Source organism: Zeugodacus cucurbitae, chromosome 6 (genome assembly GCF_028554725.1).
Source record: "Zeugodacus cucurbitae isolate PBARC_wt_2022May chromosome 6, idZeuCucr1.2, whole genome shotgun sequence".
In the NCBI taxonomy this organism is placed as follows: Eukaryota; Metazoa; Arthropoda; class Insecta; order Diptera; family Tephritidae; genus Zeugodacus; species Zeugodacus cucurbitae.
In genome coordinates this window covers 70,149,218-70,167,751 of record NC_071671.1, presented here as the reverse complement: position 1 = coordinate 70,167,751, position 18,534 = coordinate 70,149,218, and the positions used below count along the sequence as shown (strand labels likewise).

At 37.9% G+C, this 18,534-nt stretch overlaps 1 protein-coding gene across 6 annotated transcripts in view; it reads right to left on the bottom strand.

Moving 5' to 3' along the window:
• The window catches only part of LOC105221479 (homeobox protein orthopedia), a 43,491-nt gene extending 31,322 nt beyond the window's left edge, over positions 1-12,169 (bottom strand). For 2 of the 6 annotated variants that reach the window (XM_054233730.1, XM_054233734.1), the window contains exons 1-2: positions 10,699-12,164; positions 8,889-9,194 (exon numbers count right to left, since the gene is read on the bottom strand). In XM_054233730.1, the coding sequence (XP_054089705.1) occupies positions 8,889-8,919 (31 nt within the window). In that variant the 5' untranslated portion in view covers positions 8,920-9,194; positions 10,699-12,164. Of the gene's footprint in view, positions 1-8,888; positions 9,195-10,698 lie in introns of all 6 variants that reach the window. The other 4 variants (XM_054233732.1, XM_054233733.1, XM_054233729.1 and 1 more) reach the window with 4 other exon arrangements.
• Positions 12,170-18,534: the final 6,365 nt, after the last annotated feature.

Below are 18,534 nucleotides of genomic sequence, written 5' to 3'. Positions count from 1 at the left end.
GTTAAAATTTCGGTAGCTTTTGAAGCTGCTGTATTGAATTTTTGGCTTAAAAAAGTTGTTTACATATATATAAGACACATGTACATAAGTATACGTATTTGTATATATATGTATACATATTGAGCAAAACGTTCAAAGTCTGGGTCTTTCTCTGTTTCGAAAGAGATTTCGTAGATTGTGAAGCAAGTTGAATTCAGTTCAATAAATGTAATAATAAGGATGTTATTAGATTAAGCTAGCGGATACTGTTTAGCGGATACTGCCCACTTATACTACAAAATTAGTCAGAATAAGATAAGATAGACGACTTCCTAAGATACTCGAAACACATAAAAACGTGAGTGCCGAGGTCACAGCATCATTTTGTGTCATCGATATCAGCATTATGGTCATTAACTTCAAGTGACACCTCGACTTTATTTATGCGCATGCACCTAGAGACATGGATATGTCGCAAGTCTTGGCGTCATGATCCATCAGCAGCAGCCCCGTCTCTGCTTCAGGGCGACCACTCACCGCTGGCACGCTGACTGAATGCTCCACACCGCACCGGGCCGAACGAAATCATATAGTGGCATCATAAAATGATGCGTGAATTGGAGTTGCCAGTGAAGTGCTAATTTTTACACCAACAACCAGTCCGGCTACTGTTCATTAGCGTCGCCGCTCCGCCGCGTCTACAGAAACCGCTTTCGTGCTGTCATCTTCGCGTGCATTCCTCGATACTGAGACAATATTTAGCTGCAGTTGCAAAGCAGCGACGCGCTCCCGGCATTCGCAAACCGGAAAACTCATCGCTCATCACTCAACGCTTAGCGCGCAAAACCCATACACATTTTTGTAATATTGCTGCGAAAACAACAACAACAACAACAACAATGTGTCATTTAATGTAAAACTGCAGGCAAATATTGAGCGTAAATAATCAATAAAAAATTTATTTTGTTGAATTGTGTTGCGAATGCAACCGAAAATTCCGAAAGCTTATTGGCGTGCAATTCGCGTTTAAATGGATTTATTCACATTAAGTGTGTGTGTGTGTGTGTATGTAAATGTGTGCGAGTGTGCGAAGTTTTGCAATACTTTTGTTATGTTATTAAACACACTGTGTTCATTCAAATAATCATTAGTTGGCATACAAAAACAAAAGCAAAAACAATTCCAAGTGCTGTTTAGTCAGTTTGTTTAGATTCGAATGCTTAGTGCACCAGGTTATTCAGTTAGGTTATTTTTAATTCCTAAAATTTATCCGAATAGATATGAGGTTAGGTACTTGTATTAATCCCGAAGCGACGCGGATATTTACTCCTTAGAATGTCTGCCCGAGCAAATTATTGATATTATAAGAGGGTGTTCTCAGCGCGTCACGTCCGTATTACGGCGTTAACCATAAGAGTGTTGAGAGTATATTTGGTTTCGAAAGTTTTTTAAAGAGGTCGCGACACATTTGAGCTTTCTGAACCGAATTATTTTGACCGCTTTTCAGTGGACTCGACTCTTTTCCGCTCATTTTGAAAGAAAACGTATGCATTATGCAGTTCTTCAAGGTCACATTCCCTCATATTTCTTTATCGCACTTCTTACATCCTTTTTATTTGTAACAAATTAGTTATTGGTTCCATACAAATTCATTCAACCCTAATTGCTTAGTAAGATACTCGTTTTTCTAAATTTTTATTTGTATTTTATCATGATTTTACTCTATAACCGTTTTTATTTTTTTGTTATCTTTTCCGTTATTATTATTTTACTTCTCTTAAAAGCATATTTTCCGAAAAGTTAAAGTCACATTTTCTTTCACAAATCACTGGAAATCGATTTATTGGCGTGAATGCGCATACATCCTGCTTTGCTTTAGCTTTCTACACATTTCGTGAGTTTGCTTAACTTTGCCGCATGAGCTGCGGTTTCGCATGGCAGCCCCAACCCGCGCCACTGCGCCAGCAGCGTTCGAAGTCGTGAGTTCATTGAGTCTTGCGACTTTTCGCGGTTTATTCTTGAAACTTGTGCTTATGCAGTCCTTCGCACCATAGTGAAGCGCAGTGCTTCTAATGCCCATCGGCGGTTGGCAGAGCGATGGCGTGAAAAAACGCGCGCCGCCAATAAGAAGAGGGGCAAGTGGGTGAAAAAAAGCTTTTCGTCTCTCACTGTTTACATTCGCGCTTAGACACGCACACACACACATACACAACAAATAGTACAACAAATAGTACAACAACAACAAATCATGCGGTGTGTGCGTGTGTGTTCACATTAAATCGCCGCCACTGTTTGCTCGCCACAAAATCGTGATTAACAAATTATGGGTGCGGTGTCAGGTGTGAGTGATATTCTAATAATATTTTGTGGTCGCCATCGCGTAGCTTTCCAACAACTTCGTACTATATATTTTTCGGTAGTTAAATATCATAGCTGACACACACACGTACATATACATACGTATATACATTCGTTTGAATAACTGCTCAGTTTTCACTTTACGTCAGTGGTGCTACTGCCGCGACCGCGTCTTGTAGACACTGTAGCGCTCTCTGTGTGGTTCCAAGCGATCTTTGCATCGCAGTTGGTCTCAAATGACGTTGGAAAGAGGTCAACACGACAAGCGTGAGTTTGTTCAGCATTTTCAATCGCTTCGCTGGCACTCTCGCACAAATATGTGAAATTAGTGCAGCGCTTGACTCTTTATTCCGGTGATGACAAATTTGAGTTGAAATGTTTGCATTTTCATATGTTTGACTTGGATACAATTTTCATTATTATTTTACAATCGCTGTTGATTATTAAATTATATAATTATTTACTGATCTCAAAGGAAAAGAAAAAATGCAAATAAGGCAATTCATACGCCGCATTTTAGAATAATAGCAAAAAAACCTTTCATAAAATTTTCACTTATATATTTTAGAGAAGTTATTAACAACTGATTAAAATCTATATTTTATAGAAACTCACCACTGATCATTATTCTAGTTTGAAACACAACTTTTTATCTAGACTATATTCGAGCTGGACGACCGTCTTTTTCTTCAAATTTTCACCTTTCCTAATAAAATTATAGCTCTATATACATCATGAGCCAACCGATTTTCTACTCTGACTCTCCCAAATTCACTACAATGAGTTTAATTCGTAATCTCAAGAGATTTGAGAGGCATAGAGAGTGAATGAATTTGAGCTTGTCCTTTTCTTCTGAATGGTTTGATATATACCACCCTGTACCTATGTAATTTTACGCCACTAGAAACGTTATTATATACAACTAGATTTGAAAGATTACAACTCCCTTAATATATATTGATAAAATTCTGAGGTCCATTCAAAAATGCTTTCAATAGTTCTTCCACTCCCATCCTGCTAATTGGTGTTCTATTTATTATTTTTATTACATATTATATAACATTTTTTTACCAAAAAAATAACAATTTTTGCCGTTTTTCAACATATAAAAGAATAACTGTTGTCACTGCTAATTAAATGAAGAATACACGAGATCACAACTGATGATCAATATGCCGCCATTAAGCTCTTAAGTTCCGAGGAAATCTGAAGATAACGAAATTAAAGCGTTGTGCAAGAACACCTGCCGACCACACACCATACCATGGAGCCACCTTGTGGATCTATGAAAATGTCGCGCAGCAATTTGAGCCAAATTTTTTGGTGGCAACGCTTAAAAACGCATAAATTATCAGCTGCAACAATTGGCACTGCCGCTGCTGCAGCAACCAAAATGCCGCAGCTGTTGCATCTTTGCGGCCGCGTGCACAAACCGCATAAAACGATTAATTAATTACGCATTTGCCAAATGAGAATTTATAGCGAACAATTTGGGCAATTTTCGAAAATTTCGCTACAAGTGCGGCGCGCGCGGCGAAAATGAAAACGCTCGGGGTAAGTGTGCAATGCTGCGGTAAGCTGGCGAAGCATTTCGCAAAAAAAAAAAAAAATAATAAATTGGTGCGCCGAAATTGCTGGAAAATTTCCAAAATGGCTGATTTGAATAGATAGCGCAAAATAGCGGCAATACACGGCGGTAACGGTAAACGCGCACAGAGCGGCTCATATGTGCACATAACGGTACACAGAGCGACAAAACGGTGCGTAAAATTAAGTCCAACGAATTACAAATGCAATTGCGAAATTAATTTAATTAATCCTTTTGTGCCTGCCAACAGCAGCGACGACGCGACGGCATAAACGTCGTGACACGAACAGACCTGCGGCAGTTGGCAATCAATGGCACTCGCACACACTACTGCCATGCCCATATATTGCCAGCCGGTTTGTTGACGTCATTTTAGTCGGCTTGCTGCGCGCTGTTGCCACTCAGCCGACTGTCGGCTGTCGGTGGCATTAAAAAGTTTTTACATAGAATAAATCGTGGAATTTTCACTTAATACCGACACAGCAACAACAAATGCAGCAAGCAAAATAAAATTGTGTAGCAGCAATTTAGGCGACAAAGCGAGGGCAATGCAAATTCTGCGCTGCTGCTACTCCATACGAAACTCAATTTCAATTGGTGTTTGCGCAATTTCGAAATTGCTCAACATTCCAAAAGCCAAAAAACTAAATACATATCTACAATTGTAAATGAAATGCGATTTGGGGAGTGAGCGTTATGCAAATGACTTTTAATTGCTGGCGAAATGTTTCAGCACATGCAACTTAGTCCACAAGTGCCTCATAGACATTTTGACTGTTGTTGTTTTAGTGAGGATTTGTGCGCATTTGCACCACTGTGCACGCGCTGCTATGATGGTGGCGCTGAGAATTTTCGAAAAACGTAAATTTTCATTGTCGCAAAACCGGGGTTTGTGACTTTGTTGTGGCGGCTGCCGCTTTCGGATCAAAGGATTACGAAATTTATTACCCCAAAATGCGCTGGGCAACAATGGTGCGCCACACGCAGATATGCTCGTATATAAAGTATTTGCTTTCATATAATTTGTCATTAGCAGCAATTCGGAGTAAAATTTGCATGCATAACTGTTGTTAAAACCGCCTTTTCGGCTAATTCCATCTGCATTGCAGCAGCAATTTTTAGGTGAGTGCAACAGTTTTTATGGCATTTGACTACAAATTTTCACATACAAAATTCAAAGTATATGCGTAATTCAAAGTATGTATGTTAGATAGTTTACGGGATATGCTGAAAAAAATATCTCGAATTTACGTTTTTGAAAAAAATATTTATTCATACATCTTCTCTAATGTTGGCGCCTTCAAAATAGTCCACATTCAATATTATGCACTTATGCCAGCGCTACTAAAATCGACGAATCACTTCTGAAGCTCGATGGCCCTTTAAGGTTCTAGAACGGCCCTAAGGTTAGGAAAAGTCATACGGAGCCATGTCTGGCGAATATGGAGGCTGGAGCATCGTTACAATACTGTTTTTGGCCAAGAATTCACAAACAAGCCGCGAACTGTGAGCTTTTAGAAAACGAAAATCGGCAAGCTCATCTAATCTACTATTTTCTGCTACAGGCAAAGCAAGCAAAGCATAGAAAAAAATTTAGAAGAAAAGACCATACCACTTGAGTAAGGAATTCAAATACTCTCTCCTATCAAATACAACTGAGTAACTGTTGTTTCTACATGAAGTGTTTGACAATAGAACTGATCTGCAATATAGCGAGAAGAAAATTTCAATGCTCTAAACAGTAGATTTTTGCCTAGCGAATATTTTAAAATTTCCATTAAATAATTTGATTAATATTCTTTACGGTATTTTTATACTCTCGCAACAAAGTTGCTAAGAGAGTAAATAGTTTTGTTCACCTAACGATTGTTTGTAACATCTAAAACTAATCGAGTTAGGTATGGAGTGATTAGGTATGGAGTGATCAGGGTGACGAGTAGATTTGAAATCCGGATGTCTTTCCGTCCGTCTGTCCGTCAAAGCGAACTTGAGTAAAAATTGAGATATCTTGATGAAACTTGGTACACATATTCCTTGGCACCATAAGAAGGCTGTTTTCGAAGATGGGCAATCGATCGTTCTACTACGACGCCCACAAAATAGGGCGTAAAGTGCCATAACTTAGCCATAAATAAAGCTATAAAAGTAAAATTTGGTGCAAAAAATCGCACTGGGAAGTAAGTTTTTTGAGAAAGTTTTTTGTACATATCTCGTAAACTACTAAAGATATAGCAACCAAACTCTCTAGAGTCTTTTATGTACTACCTTATACATTCCAAAAATGGAAGAAATCGAATTATAACCACGCCCACCTACCATACAAAAGTTATGTTGAAAACTACTAAAAATGCTTTAATTCAGTAAGGAAAACCACCAGAAACCTTAAATTTCATTAAGATGATTAGAAGAGCTGCACTCAAAATGGTATAAAAAATTATAAATGGGTGTGGTTCCGCCCACGTATGGGTCAAAAACCATATCTCCGAAACTGCTCGACCAATTTCAATGAAATAAAAATTAAATGAATTTCGGTTTACAATATTTTCCTGGCATTCTAATGATATGTTGTGAAAATAGGTCAAATCGTTTCACAACCACGCATACTTCCAAGAACCAGAACTTTGAAGTCAATCTGAATCGTTCACATTACAATATAGTATAAAGTAAACACTAGTGAAGATATATTGAAGAAATATTTATTTTTTCAATAATATGTCTCCGTGCCAAAAACGGGTGAAACCGAGTTATAACTTCACCTAACTCCCAGTCTACCTAATATTAGGGTTTCCAACTTTCAATGAACGAATATGTGGGTCAAATTGTGTGTTGTATTAATAAAATTAAGTATATAAATTGCGAGAGTATAAATGTTCGGTTACACCCGAACTTAGCCCTTCCTTACTTGTTTGTTGTAAGAAATGAAACACATATGTATAATAAAAAAAAATAACTGGAATGAAGATTTGGCACAGCGACCATCCAATTATAAAACATTTACCAATCAAAAATCATTTTATATACCTTTAGGTGGTTTCTATACAGTAACAATGGTGTCATCTCTCTTTGGCAAATATAAAGCATCCAAAAAGTTTATAATTTTAAAATTAATGAAATGTACTATTAAAATTGGACCGTATGGCGACTACAAACCATTCTCGAACACAGCTGAAGAGACACAAAGAAGTTCATTTAAATCGGTCCAGCACTTTAGGAGGAGTTCAGTGACATACGCATGCACAGCAGAATTTTATGCATAAAAATCGACTTATTGTTTGGAAACTCAGTAACAATGTACCCTTCTTATAGTTTGTATAAGTGCTTTAGGGATATTAAAATATAGATCACAGTTATAAGCTTTTTAAATTTAATACTTCCTCTTCTTGTTTATTTTTTTTTTTTCAAGCAATATGGTAAAAATTTTATTTCACAGAAGTCAATAACTACAAAAATAATACAAATACTACAAAATATTGAATGTAAATACCATATAGCGTATTTCAGCTTTACTTCGTGTGCCTCTGTGTAAGGCAGCCGAAAGCGATAAATTATCAAATGTAATATTTACAGCGAGAGCATCAAGTGGAGGCCATAAAAATGCAATGCTCGCACTATCGAAAGCGGACACACAAACAGCAGTTATACACCAGAGTACATAATATACAACCTGCATGTGTGGCCATGTCTGTTCGGCCCGTCGAAGTGTTCGAGTCTGTGCTCGAAAAAATATGCAATAAATTAATAATCGAACAAATTAAAGTAATTAATTACTAGTTGAAAAAATGGCACTTGAATTTTATAAAATATATGGGCGACACAGTTCACGAGTCGGGTAAACTGGCAGTAAAAGCGCAGAGAAGTCGAACGGCTGCTGCAGCTAATGGAGCAGTCAACAAGTGCATGTACAGGCAACAACAACCAAAACAACAATAGCAATCGCATTATGCGTGTATATTTTTGCAATTTACATTAATTTCAATACATAACTGTATGCACTATATACCAAATACATGCACACACACACACAGGCGTACATATGTTAACGCTAGGCGCTGATTTTGTCGAAATCGAAAGTGTTTAAAAATCATTAACATTGCGGTAAGAAGAAGTTAATATTGTATAATTTATACAATCAGTTGTAATTTGCATTAAAATAATTTCCACAATTATTGAGCCGAGCAATTATTACAATTAACACTGCCGACAATGTTTGGCTTTGGCGTTATGCGGTGGTAAGTGGGTCGACCGGTGGACGGCGGACGCCCACCCATGGATCGGTGGCATGGTGTCAGACGCACTGCTAAATGGTTGTGACATCAGCAAACAAATCGCCGCTGAACCGGAACGCAGCTGGCAGCGATCAGTTCCGTTTCGATCCATATGCTGGTGTCAGTCATTTGTGTGCATACATATGTAGGTATGTATGTTTGTATTGACCGCCGCTCAATTATCCGCCATTTAGCGTTGATTAAGCTGATTAAAATGCCAGCGATCCTGACCGGCGATTGGCAACTTGTAGATTGGTGTGGGAAATCACCAACACACGCACTACTATACATAGATATATATGTATGTATGTATGTATGTATGTGCGGCGGGGTATACATAAAAAATTAGTTTAATTTACTTGCTGTCTTCGGCGTAGCCTGTTTATTATTGTTATTGTTGTGGTATTGCTAAATTGAAACATTATTATTGATTAGCGTAATTCTCTGGGCGATCTTAATTATGTATATTTGCTTAAAAAAAAATCGAAAAAAGCACAACAGCAAAATAGCAACAACAATCGATCAACTTATACCCCCACAATCGTATTAACCGTTTTCACATGCGACGCCAAACGCATTTGCATTTCGTTTATAAGCCGTTAATTGAGTTCTTTTGAAATATTTCAATACATTTTTCAAATATTTATGATTTTACATATTCGTCGAATAGATGTGTAAATATTTGCTTGCCGACTTACCCAAAACATTGGCGCCCAGATTGTTCAGCATATTTGCTGAAAAGTTGCGTATCGACAGCGCAGACAGTTTGCCGGTTTTCCAAGTAACGTGCTGATTTTCAGTTTGAAATTTCGAACTTGAGTTCGCAGTGGTTTGCTTCTAGCGTATTCAATTTGATGGAATATCGTTTTATGTGTGTGTTGGTTAGTATGTTCGTAGATGCTTCGTTGAACTTTCACAGAAATGCTTCTGTCGTATACATGTTTTATCACAGTTCGTAGGCCGAAGTGCTTGGCGCGACAGCACTACATTTCAATCGGTTTGTTCTGCAATGGAAAGTTATCAAATTAGCACACAGGAAATTATTAAAAAAATATATAATTTTTAAAATTAAAAACAGTTTTAGTGAATTAGAAAGCAATTAAGAGCAATAACATAATTTGACTGATTTTATTATAGAGATAAAATAGTTATGTTTTTGAGAACAACAATGTCCAATTTCTACTAGTTTCTTAAGCTTTCGTATCGAGCAAGTATTTTAAAGCAATTTCAAGCTTTTATTAATGTAATAATTTTAATCTTCTGTCATTAATTGTTAAACCGATCTACTCGGGCCAGAGTAGAGTTATTTTAATCATACTTATAAGCCCATAAACAACTGAAGGTGGAATAAACACAAATAGTTTATTTTGCTTTTTTTTTCTTTTTGTTAAAAAAGTGGATATGCATTGCACCAAGAAGGAAAATTCTCACTTTTTTGTATTACTACTTTAATAATAGAGTTTTCAAGCTTTTTCCAGCATCTTATCATGACCACGTAGGACTTTCCCTATACTTTTTCCAATTTGGGGACTATTCGGAGGGTAACTTTAGTCTTGTTCTGCAATCGATCTTAGTTTACTTTTAAGAGTATTAAATCGACGAACTTTCATATTTACATGCCCCAAGAGCTTTCTGTGTCTCTTTCGAACGTATCTTTAATTAAAAGCACTAAAGCACTTTCAATCAATCTTAAGCAAATAAATTTTTTATATATAGAATTCCTCTGTACGTGTGTATGTCACTCAACTCCTCCTAAATGGACCGATTTGATTGGAATTGTTTGTGCGTCTTCTGCTGGATTCGATAATAGTTTGTAGTCACCAATCGGTCCAATTGAAACAGTGCATTTAATTCATTTAAAATGTGTACATTTGTTTGAGATTTTGGTCAAAACTAAATGGCGTCATTACTGTATAGAATCCGCCTAAAGGTATATAAAATGGTTTTTGAATGGGCAATGTTTAATAATTGGATGTCGCTACTGTCGGTGTACCAAATATTCAATCCAATTATTTTATTATGTGTGTTTATCTCACTCTTTATATGATATCCTAATAGCTTGAAATATCATGCAGATCAACGTCTATCGGGTGCGCAAGTATTATATAAATTCATTTATATTTTTTATAAAGATGATTGAAATACTATTTAACATGGAAAGAATTGTTTTAGAATGTAAATATACTATACATCGCAGAGACAAACACTTATCTTTTATCTTAAATGCAATAGAAAATTTTCTATTTACTTACATAAAGATAACAATAGTTCTTAGTAACCTAACCATTTCTGGACTTTTTATTGTAACTAAATCATATTGCGCTCTCTCTTTGTCTACTCATTTTTTTCTGTAAGCAAACTCGAACAATAAAATCAATCGAAAGATGAAAGCTGCCGTCGAAGGCAATAACAATCCAAGTGTCATAAAAAGCATCGTAAAACTTACAAAGCTAATGAAATGAAAGCACCTAGAAATGAAAGCGGAAAGTAGTAATTAAACGCACTCACCTCGACTTTGGCGAACAATCAAGCTGGTTTTCATAATACAAATTAATTCAATCAAACGTTCATGAACTTCCGGTAATTGCAAAGTGACATAAAAAGAGTCATTGTCATCAATCCGGAGTTGTTAAAAACTGCCACTCGCATTGTGCAGGTATTTTTATTTCTTTTCCCTTTTATGAGTTCACATACGAATTTGATTGTTTGTGAGCTTCAATTCTTCAAAAGTTGTATTGATTTTTAAGCAGAGAAAAAATTAATTTTCCACACACAATTAACTACACGAACGGATGAAACCGATTTCTTTTATCATTTATTATTATTTTTTATATGTCTGCACTAATTTTGGTATTCTTTATGATTTAATTTTATTTTAGGTTTTCACTTCAGTCGTCATTATTTTTATGGTTCTTAAATTAACTTTGTGTTTTTTAAAATACTTTTCGTGTTCCAAGTCATTAACACACTTTCAAAAGTGTAGCAACACTCCTCTTACGTCTGCCTCCTCACTTCGCTCACGCACTCTTTATTTCGTCTGCGGTTAAATCAAGCACTTCAATTCACGGTTATAATTTAATTGGCACATTTTTAATTAAATCCAACAAATACTCGAAACTGCCGCGACGGCAGGAGCAACAACGCAAACATTGCACCGTTCACTTTGCAACACACGGCACTGACTCATTGCACTTGCAACACAACAACTTGAAGAATTGAATGGAAGATGAGCTTGCTGTCTGAGCTGTGTCACTTCGTTGACCCGACTGGCCGCGTTGGGAGCAAATTAATGTCCCTTAAATGGTCATTAAATGTTCGTGTCGCTGTGAACTCCAATCTGTGTGTGTTTGGCAGCGTTGATCTGTGGCCTTTGTGCAACAGTGCAGAAATTTGCCAAAACTAACGGTGACGGTGGATGCACAAGCGCGTTACACTCGGCGAGCGGACGATTCGCATTTAAATCGAATTGTTATGAAATCGAAGCGAGCAACCACTGGCGGAGGCGAGTCAAGCCATTTAGGCAACCCGTCAGCTTAGCTGCGCTGTCTGTCGCCAAGCGTCGAGGGCGAGTTTCAATCACCATCACCACCACCACCACCGTCGTCGCCACCCGTTGAAGCTGCGGCGCTCCTTCCAATTCGCAGTCCTCTCAAATCCAGCTATTCGCTTGAATACAACAATAGCAAAACAATAATAAGACAATCGAGTGCTGAGCAGAAAAAAACTTTAAACTTCAGAGTCAGTGGCGTCGAGCGTAACTTAAAACGGGGGTTTCGTCACAATTTGCAATTACCTTATGCAACCTTTAAAGAGTCATAGATCAATTCTCTGGTATCCTCTCGATTTTATACCAACTTTAACTAACTTTATCTTTCAGCTTGGAAAAAAATTCCTTCCGAAGCACCTTTCATACATTCGCGAATTTGTATTTTCGCACGCCCATGCAAATGTACATTTTTAAGAGCAGTCTACCCCTCTGCCCCTGTACTTGTCCTGTAGCGAGATAAGCGCGAACAGCGCAATGTTTTTTTTTGGCTGCTTTGCCTAATCGCGCGTTAAGGCTGCCATTAGTAGCTACGCCACCATGCACAACAACAACAAGCACACGAAACAAGCGATGGAGCCCGCCGCTCTAGCTCCAGCCCCAACTGCTGCAAGCAGTGAGTATATTGGCAAGCGATTTCCAATATGGAGGTCAAGGTGGCGCAACAAAGACGGCGCGACTCTATGCTATCCAACGGCAACATTCGGCTTAACAGTAATGTCTGTCTATCTTGGGCAATCGCTCAGCGCCAGCCATCTTGACACGGGGTGGGGTTCGCGAGCACCAGCACACACACACGCGCGCACTCACAATCAGTTCACCACTTAACTGTATCCAAGAGCACTTGTCGTCATCAGCATGCTTATCGCATCTATCGTCGTGGCTGCTGTTGCGCTGCCATGCCATCACCGTACGACTCGTTTGCTCTCTGTCGCTCGCCAGTTCGCTCGCCGCTATCAATTATGCATGAATGAGAAGATGCTCATGCGTGGGCGTGGTTTACAATGTGCGCGCGCTCTCCCTCTCGCTTTGGCTCTCACTCACTCCACCGGCCGCAGTTGTTGTGCAGAGTCCATTGTGAACGGTCGCAGTGTATACACCTGTTAGGCAATCGAGTTCTTTCACTGCTTAAAAACAAAAACAAACCGATTGTTACGACTGCAGTTGCTCTCTCCGACTGGAAGCAGTCGACCTGACTTCCTGCTTGTTTGCTTAGTGCAATTGGAATGCCTATACTAAATACTGTATTTTCAGACACTTTCATTACTTGAGTTTTCTTAGCGTTACCGTTATTCGCCCGTTCGTGTTGTTGTGCTGCTGTTAAGAGAACCACATTTTTATTATCTATGAACGTAGACGATTTTTATTATTTAATTGGGGTCTAAGCGCAACTTCAGTTGATGTGTCTAAATGGGCCCAGAGGGTTTCAATTAGGCAAGTGGGGGCAAATGCGTATGGGGTCTATATGCATGGTTTTATACTCGTATATATATGAGTACAGTGTGTCGAAAAAGTTTCCAATAGAACATTGGATTTAGAAATGTTGTTTATTCCGAATGGTCTATAAGAGCAAAATGCTATTTCGCTTCTCAAGGAAAACGTAATTATAAAGTATCTTTTCCAATATTGTAGTTTTGAAATTGAATATGTTGCATCTCACGGAATATATAAGTTTACTGTTACTGTCTCCAATTTGATTGTAAATCTATACTACTATTATAAAGAGGAAAGATTTGTATGTATGTTTGTAATGAATAAACTCAAAAACTACTGTGCCGATTTCAAAAAATGTATTCACCATTGGAAAGATACATTCACCCCGAGTAACATAGCGCTATATTTAATGCAAGAATCTCAACTTTCTGGAAAGAGTTCTCAGGTGAGAATATCAAAAAGATTCCGTGATGGAGAATCTTAATCTGAAACTGAAAATCGTCTTGCAAGGCATTCTCTTCGCATCTCAATCGCGTGTTAGAGAGTCGAGTAACAAGCGCTTGAGGGTCGAGTACGGAGCGTGTGCAGCGTCTTGAAGTGCAAAATATTAGAAATATACAAACAATACAATACATACATATGTGTGGGAGAGTGTGTATAACCTGGTAAAAATGTTTGTTTAAACCCGAGCGAAGCCGGAACGGCCGATGATATCGATATCATTGGAAACAACACCCGCGCCGTTAGTTCTGCTTTTTCCAGACTGGATAAGGAAGCGAAGCTTATGGGTCTGGTGGTGAACGAGGGCAAGACGAAATATCTCCTGTCATCAAACAAACAGTCAGCGCATTCGCGTCTTGGCTCCCACGTCACTGTTGACAGTCATAACTTTGAGGTTGTAGATAGTTTCGTCTACCTGGGAACCAGGATTAACAGCAATAACAATGTCAGCCTGGAAATCCAACGCAGAATCACTCTTGCCAACAGGTGCTACTATGGACTAAGTAGGCAATTGAAAAGTAAAGTCCTCTCTCGACGAACAAAAACCAAACTCTACAAGTCTCTCATCATTCCGGTCCTACTTTACGGTGCAGAAGCGTGGACGATGTCAACATCTGATGAGACGGCACGAGTTTTCGAGAGCAAGGTTTTGCGGAAGATTTATGGTCCCTTAAACATTGGCAACGGCGAATACCGTAGACGATGGAACGATGAGCTGTATGTGTTATTCGTCGACATAGACATAGTCCAGCGAATAAAAAAACAGCGGCTACGTTGGCTAGGTCATGTTATTCGAATGGATGAAAGTGCTCCAGCTCTGAAAGTATTCGATGCAGTACCCGCTGGTGGAAGCCAAGGAAGAGGGAGACCTCCACTCCGATGGAAGAACCAGGTGGAGAGGGACCTGGCTTCGCTTGGTATAACCAATTGGCGCCAAACTGCCAGAAGGAGGGATACGTTGCGCGCTGTTTTGGACTCGGCTATAACCGCGTAAGCCGGAACGGTCTGCTAGTCATTAAATAAACACCAATATTCGCTTTTCACTAAAATGGAGAGATTCGGTAGTCTGAGGTTGGGTATGTTCTAGAAAGATTAATAAAATATAAATCACAAAACTCTTAATATTTATATATATATATCTGGAGAACCCACCACCGGTAGTCACCTTTTTCTACATTTTGACGCTTAGACTAAACCATTTTTCTGCTCTTGCAAATTCACTCGGCTTACATTTACTATCTGAGAACATTACTTAGCGGGATTAGATTTCTCTAGATACCATCGCCAAAAACGTTGTAGGATCCACCGAGTATAGAAGAAGAAAATCGATACGGTCGGGTGAGAAACGAGTGCTAGCAGTCTTAACGAAATTTGAAAGATGAAGCGATCTCTATTTGTAGAATCAAGAAATCAGAGGCTGGAGGAATTGAGATATTGCAATGCTTGTTCATGCTTCATGTGGAGTAATACAAGTTCCAATCGGTAAACATATTTTCTGGCTCTTTAGAGGTAATATATATAAAAAACGGTTATCCGAGAGTTATGTATTGTTTACATATTACATCAGATGAGCTTTTTATTATATATTAAATTTATAATATACTTTGTATTTTACCTTTGATAATAATAGAAATGAATAAGATAATAACTCGGAATAGAAAAAGTATAAAAAATAAAAAGAAAATCAAAATCAAAAAACAATGAGGATAAAACTTAGTTGACACAAGCAATAAAGCGCCGAGGGCCAACTGCGCACTTCAACTTTTTTAATAATTTATTCATACATGGACCCGGCAACTTACAAACATGCAACATCAACATATCTTTGTGTGTGTATGAATGTATCAAAGATAATTATTTATGAATGCAAGCAAAGAATTTACAAATCTCCTCCTTTGAGTAAAAGTGAAAAATTTCACGTGAATTGCCAGAGTTGTATAAACCATGAGGTGTGTATGCGTGTGTGTGTGTTTGTTGTCCTTTTATTAAAAGGCCAAGAATTCATCTCTCTCGGCGTTGCCAAAGCTGGCACGCGCCAATCTCGTTGCTACCTGCAAGTTGTACGAATATGTTGCATGCCACATTCCACGCATTCTAATAATCCAGCAGTTGGCAAAGTTGCTACAGTTACAAGAACAACAAAACAAATAACAACAACATGCAATGTAGACGCACGTACAACACAACCGTAATTCGCACAAGTAGTAAACATTAGTTCGGCGTTGTGCTGGCAACCAGTTGATATTGCTGTAACAATTTCGCCAGCAATCAGTCGCTTTAGTTCACCGTTGCTCCTCTGCCTAAGCGTCAACACGTGGCGGCCTGCTGCCTTTGAACGCAACCAACACATGTAAAGGGGGTGGGGTGCAAGTGGCAAGAGGGGACAATTTTTGCTATTATATGCGTAAAATAACTTTGCTGTTTGTTCTTATTGTCAGCGCTGAAATTATTAAAATAATATATATTGTGATGTGGTCTGGTCTGATTGAGATGAATAAAAGAGTTTCAGGTCTTTTGACCGATTCTCTCTTGGCAAGAAAACCAAAAATTATTTCTGATTTTTTTTCTAATTTTTCTAATGACTTTAGTGATGTCATTCTCAAGAACCTTTAAGAATATTTTAGATAAAATTCAAACAAACCTAAATAATTTGAGGTCCAGGAGCTTAAAAAATTTATAAATTGAAGAATATAGTAAATGACAGAAATATTGTGATCTCTTTGGTCAAAACTGATTTCATATTTCAGATTAAACATATAATATATTCATACTAAAGACTGGGGTTTTGTAATGGTTTCATAAAAGAACTTCCATACAATTTTTAAAATATTTTAGAATTAGCCGACTTAATTTTTAAGTTTAACAAAAACAAAAAAGTTTTAACAAAATTTATATAAATTCGATTTTAGAACATTTCGAATTAGCAAATACGGAATTTGTGATTCCAAAAAATCGTTCGCAATCAGGCACAAAAATATGAAATAATTCGGATTTCATTCACTATAACGAATTACAACTTCATAAAAGACCTGCATATTTGACATAAAAGTGTGATACTCTGATATGAAAATGCAATGCAAATGACTATGAATTTAAGTTTAAAGCCAACTAGGCAAACATATATGTATATGTGTGTATGTGTAGCTGTACATTGCGACCTTTTTTAGGGTAATGGATGGCAAATTCGCACTCACAGCGTTATATACAAGTGTATATATATCAGTGGATGTGCACTCAAAAATATATGTATATAGTTACAACAAAAACAGCAATGGTTAAACATCAAAATGGCATAAAGTCTCAACAGAAAAGTGACTTTGCTTTTAATTGAATGATAGATTACCGGGTGCGTGTGGACAGTTTTGCATGCCAATGGACTTGTTTTAAACGCAAACCTAGAACGGAGTGGAATGTGGGGTAAGCATTAAAGTGGGTTGACCAGAAGAGTCAGTAGTATTGTATGCATAACAAGGAAACCTATGGTTAAACTTTTTGGCTCAGCAACCAGTTCATTTCGAGACCAGACACTAGTGCGCAACATTTATGAATAGATCAAGGACCATCAGTGAATGATATAGTAATAAAAACTGGACAGAAAGAGAGATACGATTAATTAAATTTCAGTTATAGTTTCAAAAAAATAGTTGTTAAAGTAATAATGTTCGACTGATCCATGAGTCATAGTCACATCACAGATCTTCGATCTTTGTTAGCCACTGGATGGACGATCTTTTGAGAAGGTTGTAGAGGGTCTAGATTGACTACTTAGGTCAGGACAGAGATTCGACTCTATTAGACTACATTTGGTGGACGTATGTCTATGCCAGTCAAGAAGATGTCAAGTTTATAGTCCATGCTGATAAAACAGCTACGGCCGTTCACTTGAAAACCGAAAATAGAACTGTTATTAAGTTATACCGATAGTCTTCGATCTGAAGTCCACTTGCAACCCAGGTTCATAGACTATAGACCCCATTCAATACTGGGTATATGCAACCTTTTGTACTAGAAAGAGAAATTCGAAATATAAAAATCCAACTCAACAAGCAGAGTTTCAAAACAACAACAAAATATTACAAAGAAAACACTGTTAGGTTGTGAAACACTGCAGCATAGATTTGAATTGGGTGTGACCCTCTCTAAAAACGTACAACCAAATATCCAAATGTTTGGTTGGGATGAAGCAGCTTCTTTTTTGTTTTTGTTTTTTTTTTTTTGCCTCTGGCTGAGAAAGAGTGTTTCAGCAGAGACGAATGCGTATAATCAGTCAAAATTTATGACAACAAACCACAGAGTCAACTTAACGCAAATGACTTAATTGGCAAATGACAGAGCATATCTACACCCTTGCCGTGGTGCTGCCAGCAGCGCTCCAAGAAATCCTCTATTGCATGTCTGTGTGCATTGTGTGCTTTGCTATTAATTACCCTTGGCTTTAAAAAGAGGCGAACATTTTTGGGTCCATTTTGGAGTTTCTTTGCTTTTTCAAAATATGAAAAATGCCGAGGCACACGAGCGTAAAGTGAAGAGTGAAGAGTTGTGGCCTCGTCTCTGGACGACCTCATTTACACACAGTTGCAGTTGCGATGCTGCGTCGCTCTGTGATTTTTCACATCACTCGTAAATGTCCCTTAACCAACTCTTGTTGTTCCGCCAAAGAAAGTGTTAAGTTCGTTGAAGTGATTGAGCTGAGCGTTAGAAGGGCGGAAGAGGGGAGGACAAGACACAGAAGCTCATGTTGCCTCTTAGCTCATTTATTTAAGCTTGGCATGTGTACATGAAAAATCTGATTCGCGCAAAGAGCTCCACAAATGGCCTCGGACTAACGTTCAACGGTAATTTGTCTACTTATTCACAGCGGATGC